We start from the raw sequence: 18,951 nt of genomic DNA on the forward strand, positions 1-18,951 counted from the left end.
GGCACAGCTGCCTTTCAGAACCCCGCCGCTCCAGCCCCATTCATCCTGGAGAGCCAAAAAAAAAAAGTGGCTATTTATTAGAATACTTGTTTTGTATTGTTCTGTGGCACACAAAAGACGCTCCATTATGTTAGAAGCAAGCCCCTTTCGCAGAGAGAAACAATAACTTGGAATTGTCTTTTTTAGAGTGTATAATAAATGTCATTTCTTCTTGTCTCTGCCCCTCAGTGTGTGTGGTGTCTTTGGGCACCGGGCACGCATGGCCTTGGCACTCGAGCGGCCAGATTGTAGTGGGAGTAGCGGTCTTACATGAGGCTTTGGAAGGTTTAGGACGGCTTTAGGAGTATGGAGTAGGAAATCTGCCCACATGGTCTGGAGTAGAGGGAACGAGGGGAACATGCGTAAGTTTGCATATAATTCCCTTCAGACAAAAGGCATTTAAAAAAAATATTTAACCTGTAGATGCTTTATTAGTCAACCTTCCTGTTGTGCGTAAAATCTTTATTCACGTAAAGTGGATTTAATGCTGAAAACGGGAGGGGTAAAGCGAACTAAATATCTGTATTTATGGCATCCTTTTATTTCGAAACGTCTACGCTCTGTGTTTAATTCAAAGCAGATAATATGTGTTACTCGCTGCAGGCTGTCGTTTTATTTTGGGACAAGGGAGACGCACCGGCGTTTGGCTGCACATTGCGCACTGCTCTGGGCTCGCGATGCTACCAGTTGCTCAGTTTGATTATCCGAGCAGCTCCTGATGTGTTCGGGAGTAAGAGGTTATCTGTGCCACCTTTTTATTTGCCTGATTAACGAGAAAGATCAGCTGCATGCTGTAAATTCTGGGAGTGTTTTATCACAAGTTGTTTTACACGGCTCGGCTACGTGATTATCTCGGTGTTTTTACTTTTCAGGAGGCGGGGGGGAGCAGGTGGGGGCTGATCACCACATCTTGTAGATAGAAGCTGTAAAACATGTATTTTCTCTTGCTTTATCCACGCAAACTGCAGTTTTTGTCCAGGTCAGGTGATCATTGCTCTTTTATTATTTTTCTTTCTCAAAACCAACACCACCCAGTTTAACGTGCGCCGCTGGCTTGTGCACACACGCACAGACACACGTGGACATTGTTGTTCTGGCTTAACAGCTTTAGGAGGAAAGATGACAGATTAAAGGGGGGAACCCAGATACAATCTCTTTTACTGTCTTAAAAAAGGCAAAATAAAACGCTGTGCATATTTTCTAGATCTCATTATTTATGCATAATGTTTCTCTTATTTATTTTTATATTTAAATTCGTTTGGGGGGTTGGGGTATGGATAACTGCTTTGACCCCTGGCCCCAGTTGTGCACCATCATCGCAGTGCGCACATCCTGTTGCAGAGGCCCTGCACAAAGGAACGAGCAGGTTTTGAAAAGAGGTTTGTTAAGAGGAGTGACTGATGGGGGATGACAGGGAGAGTAAACAGGGGCCACCGGGGTCCCAGTGTCACTGTGAAGGCTAATCCTCTACAAGCCTAAATCCACTCCACAATGAGAGGAACACATAATAACAATAATAATTCATCATTCTCGATCGATCCTAAAAATATATACCCCTTTTTAAACCATATTTCTGGATTCTAACATGGTGCCTTGTCATTTGTCAAGTCTCTTTAATATAATTTAGGCAGACTATATTAATAGATTTATCAAAAAATATCTGAGGCTTTATTTTTTAATTGCAAAAAACACAATTCATTTTAGTTAAATTACTGTAATTATCTAATTTGGTAAATAAATAGTACTCCTTACTTTTTTTAATTTAGAAATGTTTAAAATACTTTCTTTAAAGAATTGACTGATTGTGATGTGAGGCAGTTTAAACTTAATCAGCGTTAATTCAATTTCATTATTATAAGTTTATCGTCCTTTTTTTTTTTTTGGCTCACAAATCTGTTGCTCTACGTGTGTCACCATCATCATATCACCATTTTCTCGGGCCTTGAGACACATGGACCAGTTGAGACGTTTATTGACCATCAGTGTGATATCCCGTTAACCCCATTACCAGGGAGGCATGGATCTGTCCGAGTGATCCCGCTCCCTCAGGCCCTGAACACGCCGACATATCAAGCTAAGCTCCAATTAAAATAAAAAACAGCAAAGGACGATGGGATGATTAAATCGTTAGTCTCGCTGCGGGAAGTGGTATTCCGTTTTCCCTTTCAATTAAGGGTTGATTGGGCTTTTCAGGGGAGGTCAGCTGTGAAATCTGGATTATAAATGCGCGGAGTCCAAGACTTCCCTGTCAGGTTTTACGCACGGGTAACCTGTTAAATAAGGACCTTAAGAAAAAGTCCAGGTAGAAAAAAAAAGGTGAAGAAGGTGACAGAGTAGTTTACTTGCGGCCTTTCTTTTTATCTTCAACTTTACACACACACACACACACACACACACACACACACACACACACACACACACACACACACACACACACACACACACACACACACACACACACACACACACACACACACACACACACACACACACACACACACAGAGGCTCATGCACCGCCAGCAGACGGCGATCACAGCGCTTTACCCCAGCAATTTCACGTCATTATATGGCGATCCATCCCGAGGTGCTTCTCCTCTTAGACCAACATTTTTTTTTTTACAAAATCTCTTTCACATCACAGTCTGTATTGAGTGTGTAAAATGTCTTTCTCTGACACCTACTATTACTACCTTAATTACACACCTGAAGGCAGAGAGGGAGGCAGAGGAGGTCTGAAAAAATGGATTTTGAGGCTCTGCTTGAGCATCAAATCGCCTGATATTGAATTGGTTTTGGCTGACTGTAGTGTTATTTCAGTACATACAAATACAGGACTTCTAGGAATCACAGAAGATTTGAGAATAACCCGTTTAAAAAATGAAGGAAATGGTCTGATTTTCAAGCATTCATTTAGAGAAAAAGTGGAAATATTTTTACCCAAACTTTGCATGCGAATTTAAAAGCTGTTATATTGAAGCTGGTTTAAAGTGATTTCCGAAATCCGGCGACTAATCTTTAAAAATATGTCGAGATGTTTGACTCATAGTAATCACAGACTGCACCCCACTCACTGCTAACAAATTTTAGTTATTTTTGTTTAGCTGAAGCCTCTGAGAGCGTGTTTGGAAATTTCAAATGCCTTGTGCTATTTGTGGGATTGACCCTCCTTTCTGCCCCCCCTCCTCTTCTTCCTCCTCCTCCTCCTCCTCCTCCCCTCCTCCTCCGGTGAGCTCTTCCTCTATGGTCCTCTAGTCACCTGACCAAACGCCATGCAAATCACTCTGCTGCTAGAGCCTCATTGGCCGCATGTGGCTCATTTAACTGCTGTCAGTGCGCATCATATGGCCGCCGCTTTAACCAACTTCTCAACTCCGACAGGGAAAGTGGCTCAAATGTGCATTCTGCCACAGTGGATGTGAACCAACCCAGGCGAAGACCTTGTGAAGTACTGGTTGGAGAACATTTTATATCCCTTTTGGATTAATTTTGATCTTGAATCATTTGGGGTTAGAATATTAAATTGTGTTATCCAGTCATCCTGTGCGCACTCGATCTTGTGCGCTGCTATCTTGAAATAGACTTTTTTCTCTGTTGGTGGCGAAGTTAAAAACCAGGTGAATGTATAGCATGATGATGGAAACTGACCTTCATTCCCCCGGTCCCCAAACGAACACGAACACGGGACAAACGGGGCCGAACAGCGGGTCCAAAGCGAACCAGGAGCGCGTGAAGAGACCGATGAACGCGTTCATGGTTTGGTCCCGGGGCCAGCGGAGGAAGATGGCACAGGAGAACCCCAAAATGCACAACTCTGAGATCAGCAAGCGGCTGGGCGCCGAGTGGAAAGTGATGTCAGAGGCTGAGAAAAGACCTTTCATCGACGAGGCTAAACGGTTGCGAGCCATGCACATGAAGGAGCATCCGGATTACAAGTACCGGCCAAGACGGAAGACCAAGACGCTGCTGAAAAAGGACAAATATTCCCTCGCTGGTGGACTGCTTTCTGGGCCCGGCGGTGGCGGTGGAGTTGGTTTGGGAGTCGGGATGGGTTCATCCGGGGTCGGGCAGAGGTTAGAGAGCCCCGGGGGTCACGGAGGCTCCGCCAGCTCCGGCTACGCGCACATGAATGGCTGGGCTAACGGTGCGTACTCGGGGCAGGTGGCAGCAGCTGCGGCGGCCGCAGCGATGATGCAGGAGGCGCAGCTCGCCTACAGCCAGCACCCTGGCAGCGGGGCGCACCACCACCACCACTCACACCACCACCACTCACACAACCCGCAGCCCATGCACCGCTACGACATGACGGCCCTGCAATACAGCCCCATCTCGAACTCTCAGAGCTACATGAACGCTTCTCCATCCGGCTACGGCGGGATCAGCTACACACAGCACCAGGGCTCCGGCGTCTCCTCCTCGGCTGCCATGGGGACGCTAGGGTCGCTTGTGAAGTCGGAGCCGAGTGTAAGCCCTCCCGTCAGCAGCACACACTCACGGGGTCCTTGCCCCGGAGACTTGAGAGAGATGATAAGCATGTATTTACCGACCGGAGAGCCGGGGGACCCGTCAATGCAAAGTAGACTCCATGCCTTGCCGCAGCATTACCAGAGCGCCACGGCTGGAGTGAACGGGACGGTCCCTCTAACACACATTTAAAACTCACAGAATAATTGAAAACTGCAAACGAACACATAACCAAATATTTACCTCTTTTCTAAATAACCCCGGTCCCGAGAACTACCTGCATTTTGTACAGAATGTTTATGATATTGTAAATGAAGGGTAAATAGCAAATTCATCTCGGCTTTTCTTTTTTAATAGCCTCCAGTGAAATTATATATCTGATGCTGAGATATTGGTTATTGTGCTATACCATCTTTTTGTCCATTACTTCACAGTCTAAGTTGAGGGTTACGCCAGGTCCACGTGGGTATTTGGTTCAATTGTCTCTTAATTTTTTTTAATTTCTTTTTTTTTTTGGGGGGGGGGGGGGCTCTTGTAAGTTATTGAAAATGAGATAACGTGTCATAATCTTAAGAAAGTGCTTTAAAAGATATGGGGAATTCACATTCTTTAAACATTTGTGTTCATTTGCTGAAGCCTGTGTCTTAATTCTTGGAATCATCTCTTTTTATTGTAACACTCTAATTATTGTAAATTGTGAATAATTTTAATATTTCAAATGATGAAGGGCAACTGCTGTTGTAATTTAAGTGCTTTTCTGCAAGTGAAAAGCCCTGATATTGCAATGAAGAAGAATTGAATAAATTTCACCAGATGTTGCTTTGATTCTTAAGACAACGGTCTTAGATTGATTATTGTACACAATGTTCACACAGGAGTGTTTTCACGTTTTAGGACACAAGAATATTATCCAGCTTCCACTCGAGAAAAATAGACACCTGTTAAATGTTTGACACCACAGATCCCACAAGCTTCTAAATAGCTTAATTGTTTGTGCGTAATCGTGCGTAAAAAGCTTCAGTCTGCAGGCCTCGAGGAAACCGTTTTGATAGGATAGTGTTTTTTCATGGGCCAAACTTTAATGGGTGTAATGAGAAATAAATTCACATATTAATGTTATTACATATTTGTATTTATAAGTGGCATGCAGGTCCAACTATATTCAAGTTGTGAACATTTAAAGGAGGCCACGTTAATAGCCCATATTCCATATTTATATAAAAGTTATTCCTTACACATTAAATGTCATTTCTTAAATATATCTGATAACACAGAGTAGGTGAAGGCCTCATTTTACAAACCACCTGTTAGTGTAAATAACGAAACGTCCTCATTTCCTACAGGAATACAATGATTTAATTAAATAATATAGCATACCCTATAAAGAGTTTTAAAACAGCAGTGTTCGGGCCAATTTAAGGAGATTTTAAAATATTTATTTTTTTACTTTTGTCAATTTTATTAATTTATTTATTAATTTATGAGATTTATATTTTTTCTAACGAATTTTAAAGTTGTTTAACATTTCAATTTCTTGATAGTTTACATCACATAAATAATGATTTTGTCTTTAACAAAAATGTACCAGCCTATCAAAAGGCTTTATTACTTACTTGTTATTGTCACGTTTTAACTGTGGGTTAATGTTAGGCCTTTTATTTAAAAAACAATGATTTGAATATATATATATACTTTTAATTTCATTTAAATTATTAAAATAATTTTATGATTTAGATATACTGATATAAATTTAGTTTGTAATTTCACTGCTTCTGTTTTGATCATGACGTTAAATCATAAGATTCGGACTTACAATAAATAAAGCAGTAATATGTAATCATTTTTTTAGTGATGAAAGGATTGATTTATTACATTAATGAATGAATAAATAAATATTAGTGATCTTTAACCTAAACTGGTATAGTTGACACCGATGGACATTTCTTTGGAACCATATGTATTTTAGCATTTGGTTAACACTTGATTACCTTAACTGAAATATCACTGAATTAGAATATCCAGACATTTGTGATGACATTACACAAGACTTCAGGGAAAAAGACGTGCAACCTTAAAATCACAAAAACAACTTATTAATTTGTCTAGAGTTTTGTTTTCTTGGTAATCAAATGAACAGTTTTCAAGATGATGAATCACCAGTTTAACAAACATTTTTAATAACAGTGCTATACACGAGCTTTTATCCTAATTATATAATCTTTTAGTTAAGCTGTGAGAGTGTACAGAGGCAGGACAGTAAAGGGATCCGGGGAAAGTACATGAGGCAAAAACGATTATTTAAAGTGTACATTCACATTTAATTTAAAAAAACATTACAAGAGACTTTAGGTTAATAAACCCTCTGTCAAATTTAGTAACAAATAGATAATCACTTGCAGCACAAAGCAAACCATGAAATGATGCAACATTTAGTACGTACTTCGTCGAAACCCAAAACCAATAGCATACAGGACATCTGATTCACAGACTGGACTTTAACTTCTCACTGGCCAATTAGGATCATAACACATGGGGTGACTGATGACTCATCATAATGTAAAGTTTTTAATTGAGGTGAGTTTTGATACCTTTGTACAGAAAGACCTCCAGTATGGATCAGACATGTTTTAAGAAAAAATATATATCATTTTTATAATGCTCTTAAAATATTGAACATTTCTCCTGAAAATGACGTCACTTTCTGATAGGCCTCAGCTGCTTTTGACATGTACATTTTTCATATTGCCTGTAGGCCCGGTATAGATGTAGGCTATACATATGCAAATGAGGGACATTTATGCCTACTTAGGCATTTTGAAAAATCAATTAATCTCAAATACATAGTTAAAGGGCCTATGTCACACTGATGAAGACTTGCATGGTTTGTCAATTAAACCTGTTAGACCTCATAGTAAAGCGTGTAACGTCTGGCTGCGCATTAATCTATTGAGAGAAATCAGAGGAACAATGTCTTGAAATTAGTTTAAATTCCATAACCCAAAAGAAACCGCATCTATGGAGACATCTCTCGCAGCGTATGGCACGGGGAAGGCCTCCTCGTGTGTTTTGCATCTGTTTCTATCTTATCTGTTGATGTGGAGAGATCCGGATTAACAGTGAAAGCCGGAGAGGCGGAGCGCGTCACGGCGCATCGCCAGGCTAAAAGAGGAGCGTTCTGGCAAATTTAACCCGAATAAATTACACCTTGAGGTGGAAGAGGGGTAAGTGTAGGGTGCAGCGTATACAGGCTGTGGCAGCACTGTGTATGTGTGTGTGTGTTTGTGCGTGTGCGTGTGTTTAGCTGACCGGCCAATAAATCTCTCCACCGTGCGATGCTCTTATCTTGTAGCCACCGATATATTCCGTGCTAGGAGGCCATCAGCTCCAGCGCACACTCGGTTGCTCGTAAAGCCCCGATCCCTTGCACTCCCTGTCCTAAATGGGGATAATTAGCGTCACTTTATCACGCCTCTGCATATTTTCTCCACGTCTCCCCCCCTTTTCCTAAAAAAATTACCAGGCAGGCTGCTCTCGTCGCCCGCTCTGTCACAGAAGATTATGGAGACAGATTGCACAGAGCGAATGTGCCGGGCGAGATTAGCGCGGAATAGAGAAAGCAACTGGGCCAATGAATTCCTCGGAAGGGCCTTATCGTGCAATTACACGTTGACATGTTTAACAATCTTGCTGCCTCTTAATCCTGCAGTGCTGCTCTATCTACCCACAGCTACCACGCTATATGTCGGCACACAGACCTAATGCACCGAAACGCAGCACAAATGTCCTGAAAGTTATGAGAAATTGTTTTATTTTCAAACTTTGTCCAGCATTCAAAACCGCCTTTTTTATTTTCTATTTTTTTTTTTTTTTTCAGATTTCTCCGTTGTTGGAATAGCATCTGCACTGGGACATTTTGACAAAAGGTGAGATTTTGAAATGAAAATGTATAATTTTGGTTTGTTCTTGCACTAAATCACTGTTTCACTAATCGAACAATAACAAAAACCCAAGAAATGATGTCCATCCAGAGTGATGATTTTACGCAAAAAGTGTCTGTTTAGTTTGGAGTCAAATGTAGTCTTTTCCATCTCTCTGCCCAACACACACACACACACACACACACACCACCACCACCACCCCCTCCTCATCCCTCCTGCCTGGCGGTATATCGGGGCCTGTGTGGGAGTGATTGTGGAGCTCCACTGTAGGAATTTGGCAGCGGTGGTGGTTTGGAGAGTCGCCCCACGCTGAGCCCCATTCAGCGGCCAGCGCGCTGTGAGGTTGGGAAGTTTCAGTCAGCCGTACAACTCAATGGCCCCCACAAAGGCGATTACAAGCCCCAGCGCATTCCTGTAGGGACCTGGGAGCGGCGCAGGTGCTTGGGGGGACCGGGGTAACCCGTCAGAGAAGTGATAAAAACGGGACAGTGCTGGGGCCACACAAAACCAGCCACTCCACAGGAACCGGGGAGTTTTTTGGAGGAAGGAGGAGAAAGGAAAGAATAAGTTTGAAGAAGATGGGAGTTTAGGGGGTGGGGGGTGCAGCATACTGAGTGGCCTCACTGTCCGTCACTGATGAAAGGATGAGGAGACTCTCAGTCAGGGATGTAGCCAGGATTTCACCAGGCCCAGCACTACCCCACCCAATGAAAGTCTGACTAGACATTACATATCTCTATTTAAAAGCAGAGACACTCACAAACTATGATTCAAGACTAATTATATTAAACTACATTTTGAATCTAATCTAATATATGTTTTGACTTGTCCATAAAGTATTAGAATATCAAAAACCCAACGATCAGTGTAGATTCCTCTTGTCATTAAATCCTCTGATTTCCCCACAACGTTCAAGTAATTTGGGGTGACCTCATAGATGTATAAAGAGAACTGGATATAGCATTAGAGGCTGATTGATACAAATACCTGGTTCTGCGGTATATCCATATTTTTGCCTTTTTAGAGCAAGTTCACCAGTGTTTTCTTTAAACTGGTTCCAGTCATTCTGTGTTATACAATGAATGGAGGAGGGTTTCCAACCCCGGATTCAGTTATCAGTGTCTTTTACAGCTTCATGTCATTTCCAAAGTGAAAATATGCTATTCCACAGGCGCATTTCCCCCAATGTAAGTCATGGGCAAAAAACGTTTTGAGCCCGATGGCACCAAGTGACAAACCTGGAAGTTGTAACGTAACTGTTTGGGTACTACAATAAAATTGGCCTCAAATCCTGGAGCTCTTCCTGGGGGTTTGGGTGACCTCACTAGTAGCTAGAGTCTGGTTCTACAGAAGAAAAGTTCTCCATCGGAAAACAGTTCCTGAAAATAAGGAGCCTCTGCTTTATGCAAGTTAAAATGGAAACACACAAGTCAACTTTTACACTGTGCGACTCTTCGTTTTAAAGTTGATGTTGCAAAAAAACCCCTTTCCCTTTTCCTCAGAGCTACCAACTCACTCAATTTGTAGCCAAACAAAATAGCAGGGAGATGAACCTCCTTTTTTAAATATCTATATCAACATGGTTACTGAGAGCTGCCTGGATAATGGTAATGTCAAGAAAGAAACAGAAGCGGCAAGAATCAAAATAACTATAAACCCTGATCTCAGTGCTATGATAAAGACAGAGTAAAACATGTGTCGTATTAATAAGTAACACTGGGCAGGGTTGGTTTCTGATCCAGCCTCGTAGAAAGACGTTTTTCTAATCACTCTCTCTTTTCTCCTCCTCAGTCAAAGGGGCTATTTTCTGAGGACAGCTTCCACGGTCCACACTTCTATTGTTTAAGTGTTACCGTGGGATAACGTATTGTTTTTGTCTAGGGCTTTTATTGTGAAAAAACTGTTGATCGATCCTTCATTTTCCACTCTTTTGAAAGTTATCAGCCAATTAAATGGGCGTTTTTCAGCCTCATAGATAAGGGTCATAAGATAGATAGATAGAATCGGAGGATGAAACCCTCTTTATTAGTCACACACATGCACACAGCAGAGCACACACAGGGAAATTGGTCCTCTGCATTTAACCCATCCTAGTACTAGGAGCAGTGGGCAGCTATTGTGCAGCGCCAGGGGAGCAATAGGGAAGGGGGGGTGTCCGGTGACTTGCTCAAGGGCACCACAGCAGAACTGCTGGTGGAGGTGAACTGGGACCTCTCCAAGAAGCAGTCCACTTTCCATATTTCATGTCTGTTTGGGGACTTGAACCAGCAACCCTACGATTCCCAGTCAAAGCCCCTACTGACTGAGCCACTGCTGGACAGGGGGGCATGCTATCCCCAACTACAAGGTTTTTGTCATTGATTCCCCCCCATAAAGGAGAAATACTAGGAACTCTTATACGAAGGTTGGGACTTAAAAAGATAGGTGGTCCCCTCATTTCTGAAAACAACAATATGTTATCTTTGGGTTCACAACAAGTTCCACTTTCCTCTTTAAAAAAGTATTGATTAAAAGCCAGACTAAAACATTTTCCTAGACCTAAAGAAGTAGTTGTGTTGCCTAGACCTAAAGACGTTTTGTTCACAACGATTTGCTACAAAGAAATGTCATTCAGCTTTAAGGTTTAACTTTCAATTTCACAATGTAGCAGGTGCAGAATTTCCCCCTCTAATGCATTAGAGAAGTAGAAATGACCACTAATCACAACCATTTAATCTGCTCATAACTTTGAAATGGGTGCATTTTCCCAGGAGATTGTACTTGGTGGGAGATAGAAGTGCATAGTGAAAGTGAGGCTTATAGGGAACCAATTTAAAGCACAGATGGTGTTCATTATTCCACAGCCATTACCTTATGCAATCTACATTTACTTTATAATCATAAGTTAAAGCAAAAATGTCTCTATTTTTGCTTAAGTACAAGTCCAAGCTGTACCGCTGATATACAAATATTCCCACTTAATGGAGTTTTGTGAAGAGAACCATGAACTTCTTCACATTCCCGCTTTGGAATAACTTAACTGGGTCAACCAATTTGCTTGAATAAGGTACATTTTGTAGGCCAGGAAGTATATGATGTTAGTGTTGCTGCCTGAAGTACACTTTTATTAATTTCAGTAAGGAAACATATTCTGCCCCTTTTGAAGATCTACAATTTTCACTTTAACTATTGTATTTTCTCTAGCATATTTAAAGAAGGTTAACGTTGTATGAGTCATGTCGAGGTTGCACAAATCAACCTGAGCAACATTAAGGATCCACTTGGCCTTCCACACAACCCTCACGAATAACAAAAATGTCATTATGTTTTCACCGGCCACTTCTTTGCTTCAAAATTGTTAATGCTGCACTAATGGACACAAGAAAGAAGAAGTGGATCAAATATCTGTGTAGGGTGACTTAAGGGGACACGTGGTAACACAACCATCAAAAGAGATCACTGGACTCTGCGGTTTACTCTATCATTTCTAGCCATAGCGGGACGTTATTTTAGGCTAACATGTTCCGATACACATAAACCCAGCGTACAGTCCAGCCCATGTAAGTAGACAGACTGAGTTTTTGGAGAATTTATGGACAAAGGAGAGTATTTAGCAGCGTAAGTGCCAAATGTTTCCCTAAGGTAATAGGCAAATATTGCTTTATGAGGTGATAGTATGTCAGTGTTGGCCACTTGGGGGCTTCCACTGCCCCCAAGTGGGCCAAAAAAATGTGTGTGCAGGTTTAACTTTTGGATACTAATGTTGGCTGTTGCATTTTGGCTCATCCATGTCAGGGTCAGGTGCGTTGCATGGGTTTCAGTGTCCAAGTTGTGTGTTTTTATATACCAAACCATCCACTGCAACTCCCATAACTTCTCAGGGACATAAGAAGGAAACACCTCCTGAATTGGAGTTTTTTTTTTTATTGAATATCAGCAGCCAAACATACAAAGCAAAGTCAATCAGAAGTATAGAGACCTTAGTGTAGAAATGTTTTAATGGAGTTGCTTATAATATCAGTTACTGATAAAACAGGCTTTTATAGTAGCAGCCCTACAACAAGTGGATTCTTGCGCCTCTAAAAATGCTGTTTTATTGGTTTGTGTTTGGCGTACAGGCGTCACACATCATACAGGTCGAAGGCGAGGTGCAAACACTTCAGATTTTATTTTATTGAAATGGACACACAAAGCTAGCTGCTGGTGGAAATTAAGTCTCAGACATTGCATTGACAACAGACGTCTCTCAGCTGGAAATTAGACAATTCTGTCAAAGAGAAAACTGAATACTTGGAAGAAATGTGCCACAAGTACAGAAAAATGCTGAAAATATTAACAATTTTAAAAAGAAATTCCCGCAGATGCTTTTAAGGAAGCATTACATGTGAAATGTAATGTCTTTATTGATCCATCAAAACCTCTTTCAGGTACTTAAATCCCTGCTTCCATCTGAGGGGAGCAAGACCAATGTATATGAAAAACCGGCAGCCTCCACTTTAGGAGTGCCAAAAGCACAATGAGCTTGGTGTTTAAATCATGTGGGAGCTACAAAATAACCCCACTCACCTCCACACAAATCAGGCTGCAGTTTATACCTCCTCTTCAACCAGTCTGGCAAAATGGCATTTTTATAATTGTAAAATGCAATTAAATTAGGACATGGTGTGCTACAGAAAATAGATAATGAATTGGTTTTTGTTGCTATTACTTATCTCCATTTTTACTATTTTTATCGAACTGCGACACTACTAGCAAGTGCAGTTAAAAGTGATTCTGTACATATTTGTTGTAGCGACTCCAGCAAACAAACAGAAGTTGCTGAGGTCTTTGGCAGCAGATAAGTAATGTAATATGTTTTCGGGTGTCTGCACCTTCCACACAACAGCAGTACTTTCTTGAAGAAAAGTGTCTCCATTTGGTGTGCCATATTTACCATATTAGCCCAGCTGTTTAAGTGGTTGTGCACCAGTAGCGTGGCTAGCTAAGATGCTAGTGATTATTCCCCAAATACTGCTATATACATGTATGTGTTGGGAATTATTGCAACTTGGATTTGTTTAGTTTTTTATCGCTCTGGCCATCAGTTCAGTTAACATTGTGCTGACCAAAGTTATTGCTGAGGTCTCAGAGTGCAGCTACATAGCTAAAAATAGGTCCAACAGGGCAACATACACTAGCAGCGAGACAATCAGACAAAACCCCAAGGACAAGTAATCAGTATATCTACAGCTAGCGTCCCTCTCATTCCCCTGCAGAGTATCATAATGAAGGTGCAATGGATCGCATGAGAATGAGCCGCGGTAGCTGCATGTGGAGATGTGTTGGAGGGGGAACTATAGCCCTCACATGATGTCTTCATTGGGCTTGTGTAAATGTACGGCATGTCACGTTTAAGGGCATACGAATGAAGAAGTCTCTGTTTGATGACATTGGAAACTTATAGAGTATTTTTTGGGCTTGACCAACACTTTTTACACCAGTGGCCCGATAATCTGAGGCAGACAGAACAACAAAGAAAGGTCACATTATCATTTTTAGGTACTCTGCAATCTTCCTGCTTGGTAAGCTTGAAGGAAGGATATTTGGCCGAGTACTCAGTCTTTCTTTGTCTTTCACAATGCGTGGCTCCACATAGAGTCTCTTTCATGGAGAAAAACACACTTAGGCTTGTCCCCAGGAGCACAAGTGGGAATTGACAATAAAATGAAAATGTCCCAAGTGGCTTCCTGTTTATTTTCCACTAGCGTGTGCAAACCCTTTTTTTTCTCAGACTGAACCGAATGAACAGCACATACAGTACTTTAAAGCATTAGGTCTGTAATAACAGGGGTGAGTTGGGGGAGAATAGTTTGAGAGTAATGGCACCTCCTGTAGACTATCATTACTTTCTTTCTTACTTCACTGTTCTTCTATTCCTCCCATTTCAACAGGCTCTTGTATAAAATGTATCATTTCAGCAGGGTAAACCTCTCTGTGGCTGCACTCTGCTCTGGATCAGGCTGAAATATCTGAGAAACAATAACATCTAATGCCATGAAAGCAGATCCCATACTTTTACGCCAGCTTCACTAGCATGGTTTCTAAATATCTCAACCTCAGAGGAGGTAACTCAGTTCCTCTTGTGGTCATGAGATTGATGTTTTTGATCTTGCGAATGCGCCGACACAAGCAGTGGCCAGAGGCAATATAGTTTCAGGTTGTCTGTCCATCTCTCAGTATTGCAATATCAAAGGAGCACTTTGAGGGAAGGTCTATACATTTGGCTAAAACATCCACTGGGACCCAAGGGTAAATTTAGTATGTTTTAGGGGTCAGAGGTCAGGGTCGAATAATAATTCTGGGCAATAAGTTAAACACAGTTACTAAGTGATGACATTTTGGACAGACATTTAAACCGTAACTTGACTACTTTGGTGAGACATGCAACCGCCACACAGTAAATACATTTCAAGGAGTTGGCTCAAAAAATATTGGATGAATTGCTTTCGAAAAGGTGACCAAGTTCATTTTTGTTTTGACCTCAGAATGAATTGTAATCACTTGGGCAATCATAATATAGTCTATCGGCCCACCAAAACAAGAATCATAGACGTTCTAATCCCAGTATTCAGTACCGCATCAAGCCTACGAGGTTTTTCTGGCCCTAGTGTCGTCTTTATGTTCCTCAGCATCTCGATGGGGATTCATGTTGGTGCAACACTTGTTCTCAATGGAAAAAAAAGATGTTGTAGGGTATACAGATGCATCCCATTTCCCTTTAAAGTCTTCAGAAGAAACGGGTATTCTTCCGTCCATGATGTTTGACATTTTCTGAAGTATTTTTTGCTTACGTTACTACTCTCTATTCCTCTTTCCGTCTATTACTCGCAGAGGAGGACGAGGTACAATCTCCTCTCTACTGCCTCATGCGCATGTCAGGGTAAATCATTTGCCGTATATGTTGTATTGGAGGAAACTCTTTAGAGACATATGGCTTAAATACACTTTAAAGTGCCAGTAAGGGGTTGTGAAACCAAAAAGGAGAAGAAAAGAAGTGTAAAATGTGTCATCAATCAGGAGAAATATGGCATATTTGTGACACAGAGGAAAACAGGAGATGGCAATGAAAATGAGTCTCTTTGCAAAAGAAATGACGGGCTAGTTCTAGTCCTGTTCTTATACACTTTGCAGGTCGCGGTTTGACTGAAAGTCTCTTTGCCTCTCTGACTCTCACTACTCAATAGAGAGCGCTGTACACACACCTGCAGTGTTTCTCTATCACCGGCCTGCACACATGCTCACCCACCAGATGCTGTAAAGGATTTCTGCTCCTCAGTGGCAGGTGATAATTCTCCGTGAGGAAGAGAATGAGGTTAATGTGGGGTCAAAGAGTTCAAACAAGAAACAGCCGTTTTATGGTGCCTGCTGCACGCTGATAGCTGTTTGAACCGGGCTGACCTTTGAACCCCACGGGGTCAAGTGATCAACAAACCGGGTTGTTTAGATGGGTCAGATTGGAACAAGTGAAATATGTGTATGTCACAGCAGTATGTCCAAAAGGAGCAGATAAATTGTTCTTAATGATTATAACCCTACTTAATTTGTTTCCATGGCCATTAGATTGTTGTCAGCTATCAGACTCTTTAAGCAGCGGGATAAATTTGAGTAATTTATTTGATAACCTGATGGCTATTAAGTATTCTGACTGAACCATGTGCTTATGTGTTCCCTCTCTTATCTGTAAATGCTATAATACACAATATATGTTTGTAATGTAGACATTTATGAAACTAGAGGGTTATATTTGCTCTGTCCTGCTTTATTTATTGACTTTTGACATTTGATCCCGCTACAAATCAATATCCTCTTTTTGTCCATCTCCCTCTTTTCTCTGTCTGTCTCTCTCTTGCAGCAAACTGTCCATCATGGCTATCACCAGTGGACATGGATCACTGTGGGGCCTGTGATTAACAGATAGCGCCTCGTCTCCTCCGCTGGCAGCCCATCATTACGTCGAGCACTAGAAGATAGGTGCTTTCGGAGAAAAGACCTTTAGGAAAATGTCAGCGACAGTCAGAGCACCAAATTTCCTCCATTCGCTCTTTCCCATGTGATGCTACCTACTATCAACCCCCTTAATTACACGCATCCCTTTCTCCTATTGCCCCGTGTTTTCTAGCTAAGTACCGTGTTGGATTTCAGAGCATGTGGTGACTTTATTTTATGTTATTTAAAAGATGAGCTGTAGAAAAACAAAAAAAAATCCAAAACACCAGCCCATTTTTTTGCACCCATCTCAGCAAAAAGAAAAACCAGCTCCCCGTTCCCTTTCACTGGAGCCAGCTTCAGTGTCTTAATACTCTTAGTCCCTCAGTTGGCAAGAAGCCGCTGCTTTTTCAGATTTGTAAAATCCGTCAAAATGCCTGTAATGAATATTTCTACAGCCTTGAGTGTATTTAATGTGTGACCGGCCCGAATAACAAACACACTGATCTAGAACAAGGGGAACAGAGATGCCTCAGTCGGTGTGAAACAGGTCATTTTCATTTAAACTTATTTCATTTAGAGAAGCAGAATATCATTATTTATTATTCTCATTTCATCCTAGGTGTCTATTAACATATGTTTAGTGCATGAAGCTTTATGTTATGTATATTTAGGTTTAAAAAATAAACTAATATTATTACATTTTTCTTCCTGGATTACCATAATGTGAAACAGGTCTTTGTTATACGCTATCATTGTACAGTCTGTTGTCTAGGCTTTTGCTGAAAAAAAATAACATATTAAATAAAACTTGCATCGTATTGCTGCCTAATAATTAAACATTGTGCTCCTCATATTTTTTTTCATATTCAATTTGCTTGGGTAAATTAATAATTCAAAGTGAGAAGTTATTGAAAAGTTTAAACTATGTATTAATTTCAAGGCCTTAATGCGCCCTCAATTATTTTACCATTGCCCCTAAGTAATTGATTTTAGGTAGAGAGAAAGACGGAGGTGGGGGTGAACTGTGTTGATGTGTGAAAACCGCAAAAGCCAACAAATGAAAATAACTAACGCCATAATTGCTACGAGCGTCGTAACCTTGCTTTATTGATTTTTTCTCTTTTTTTTCATCGAGGCATTTGGCAAACATCAAAGTTTGGCTTATAATAACACAAGTTCATTCACCACTCTCTGTGATCATTTATTTTTTGTTCACTCTTTCAGCCTCTCGGTCTATCGTAGCCTCGTTCAGGTGTGTTCAAACAAGCACCGAAAAACACACACTTCTAGCTGTGTGTGTGTGTGTGTGTGTGTGTGTGTGTGTGTGTGTGTGTGTGTGTGTGTGTGTGTGTGTGTGTGTGTGTGTGTGTGTGTGTGTGTGTGTGTGTGTGTGTGTGTGTGTGTGTGTGTGCGTGTGTGTGTGAACAGAACGTGTACAGGGACTAGATAATGAGCATCCCAGGTGACTACATGCAGTGATTACCAGGTTGGTTGTGTTATAGGAACTATATCCCATAAACATACATTCCCATTTTGTGCACACACACATCCCTACACACACACACACATGTGCGCACACACACTCTTGAGAGATCCTTGGTTATCACACCCTTCCAGATTGTTCTGAACTACTTATGGAAAACACACACATCTCAAGATGTGGCCACTCTTGCCAATATGAGCCCAGTGTTAAGAACAGTTGTTGTCGTTGTGTGTTTTTTTTAGCATCTCTAAATTCCTAGCGTTGCTAAGGTGCTTTGGGAGGGGATTAACAGAGGCTGGCGCCGATGAGCAAGCCTTGCAGATTTCCAACCAGCAGGAAAAAAGACAAAGAAAGAGGGGAAAGAAGGAGGAAAAACAGCAGAGGGTTAGACAACAGGGAAATGGCAGTAACAGCTTGTGTAAACATGATGACTTGAGAGAGGTAAAGAGGTAGCAGTGAATGAGAGACTAAATAATAAGCATCTCAAAAAGGAGGCCTCAACTTTCACACAGCGAGACTTTTTCCTCCTCAACCTCTCAATCCAAAACATGTTTCTCTCTGCACATATCTTCCTCTCTTTACTTTCTTTTCATCTCTTCTCATCTCCTCTCCTCTCCTCTCTATATCTCTTTATTCCCCCAAGGGCAGTAGTTTGAGATCCAGACACTTTTGTCTCCTTTTTTTTTCTTTCTCCGTCACAACTTCAAACAGCGCCGGCGTTCAGGTCACACTGATGTGCCCGGAGCATCGGTGACTGCTGCGTCTCAGGTGAACGTCTCCCAGCGTGTCCTTGATGACACTCTCTCCGTTTCTCCCATCTCGCTGCTTTTAATTAGTGTAGTGAGCAGCGGTGGAGGCAGACAGCTGAGCCACATTTACCAATTATCAACCTGCTCCTAGGTATCTCTGCAACACCCATGTTTTTAATACTTCTGCAGCTGGTAGGGGGGAAAAAAACACAATTACTCATGAACTGGCTGAAAAGAATGTCTTGATTTCCACTAAATCCCCTCGGAGGAGGAATCAGAAATGTATTTTTGTTAGAGTGAAATCTCCATTAGCCCGAGGAGGCGCACCAAAGG

General features: G+C 41.4%; 1 protein-coding gene across 2 annotated transcripts; it reads left to right on the forward strand.

The window, feature by feature from the left end:
* Positions 1-222: 222 nt before the first annotated feature.
* On the forward strand, positions 223-17,205 carry sox1a (SRY-box transcription factor 1a). Of its 2 annotated transcripts, none has more exons than XR_010166084.1 (3): positions 223-401; positions 8,376-8,424; positions 16,310-17,205. XR_010166084.1 is itself a non-coding variant. In XM_063887044.1 (3 exons), exons 1-2 carry the CDS (start codon positions 3,659-3,661, stop codon positions 8,394-8,396), a joined length of 864 nt encoding a protein of 287 aa, XP_063743114.1. In that variant the 5' UTR covers positions 3,359-3,658; the 3' UTR covers positions 8,397-8,424; positions 16,310-17,205. The 2 variants fall into 2 exon arrangements, 1 of the variants encoding a protein (XP_063743114.1); XM_063887044.1 differs by lacking the exon at positions 223-401 and adding an exon at positions 3,359-4,501.
* Positions 17,206-18,951: the final 1,746 nt, after the last annotated feature.

Source organism: Eleginops maclovinus, chromosome 7 (genome assembly GCF_036324505.1).
Source record: "Eleginops maclovinus isolate JMC-PN-2008 ecotype Puerto Natales chromosome 7, JC_Emac_rtc_rv5, whole genome shotgun sequence".
Taxonomy (NCBI): Eukaryota; Metazoa; Chordata; class Actinopteri; order Perciformes; family Eleginopidae; genus Eleginops; species Eleginops maclovinus.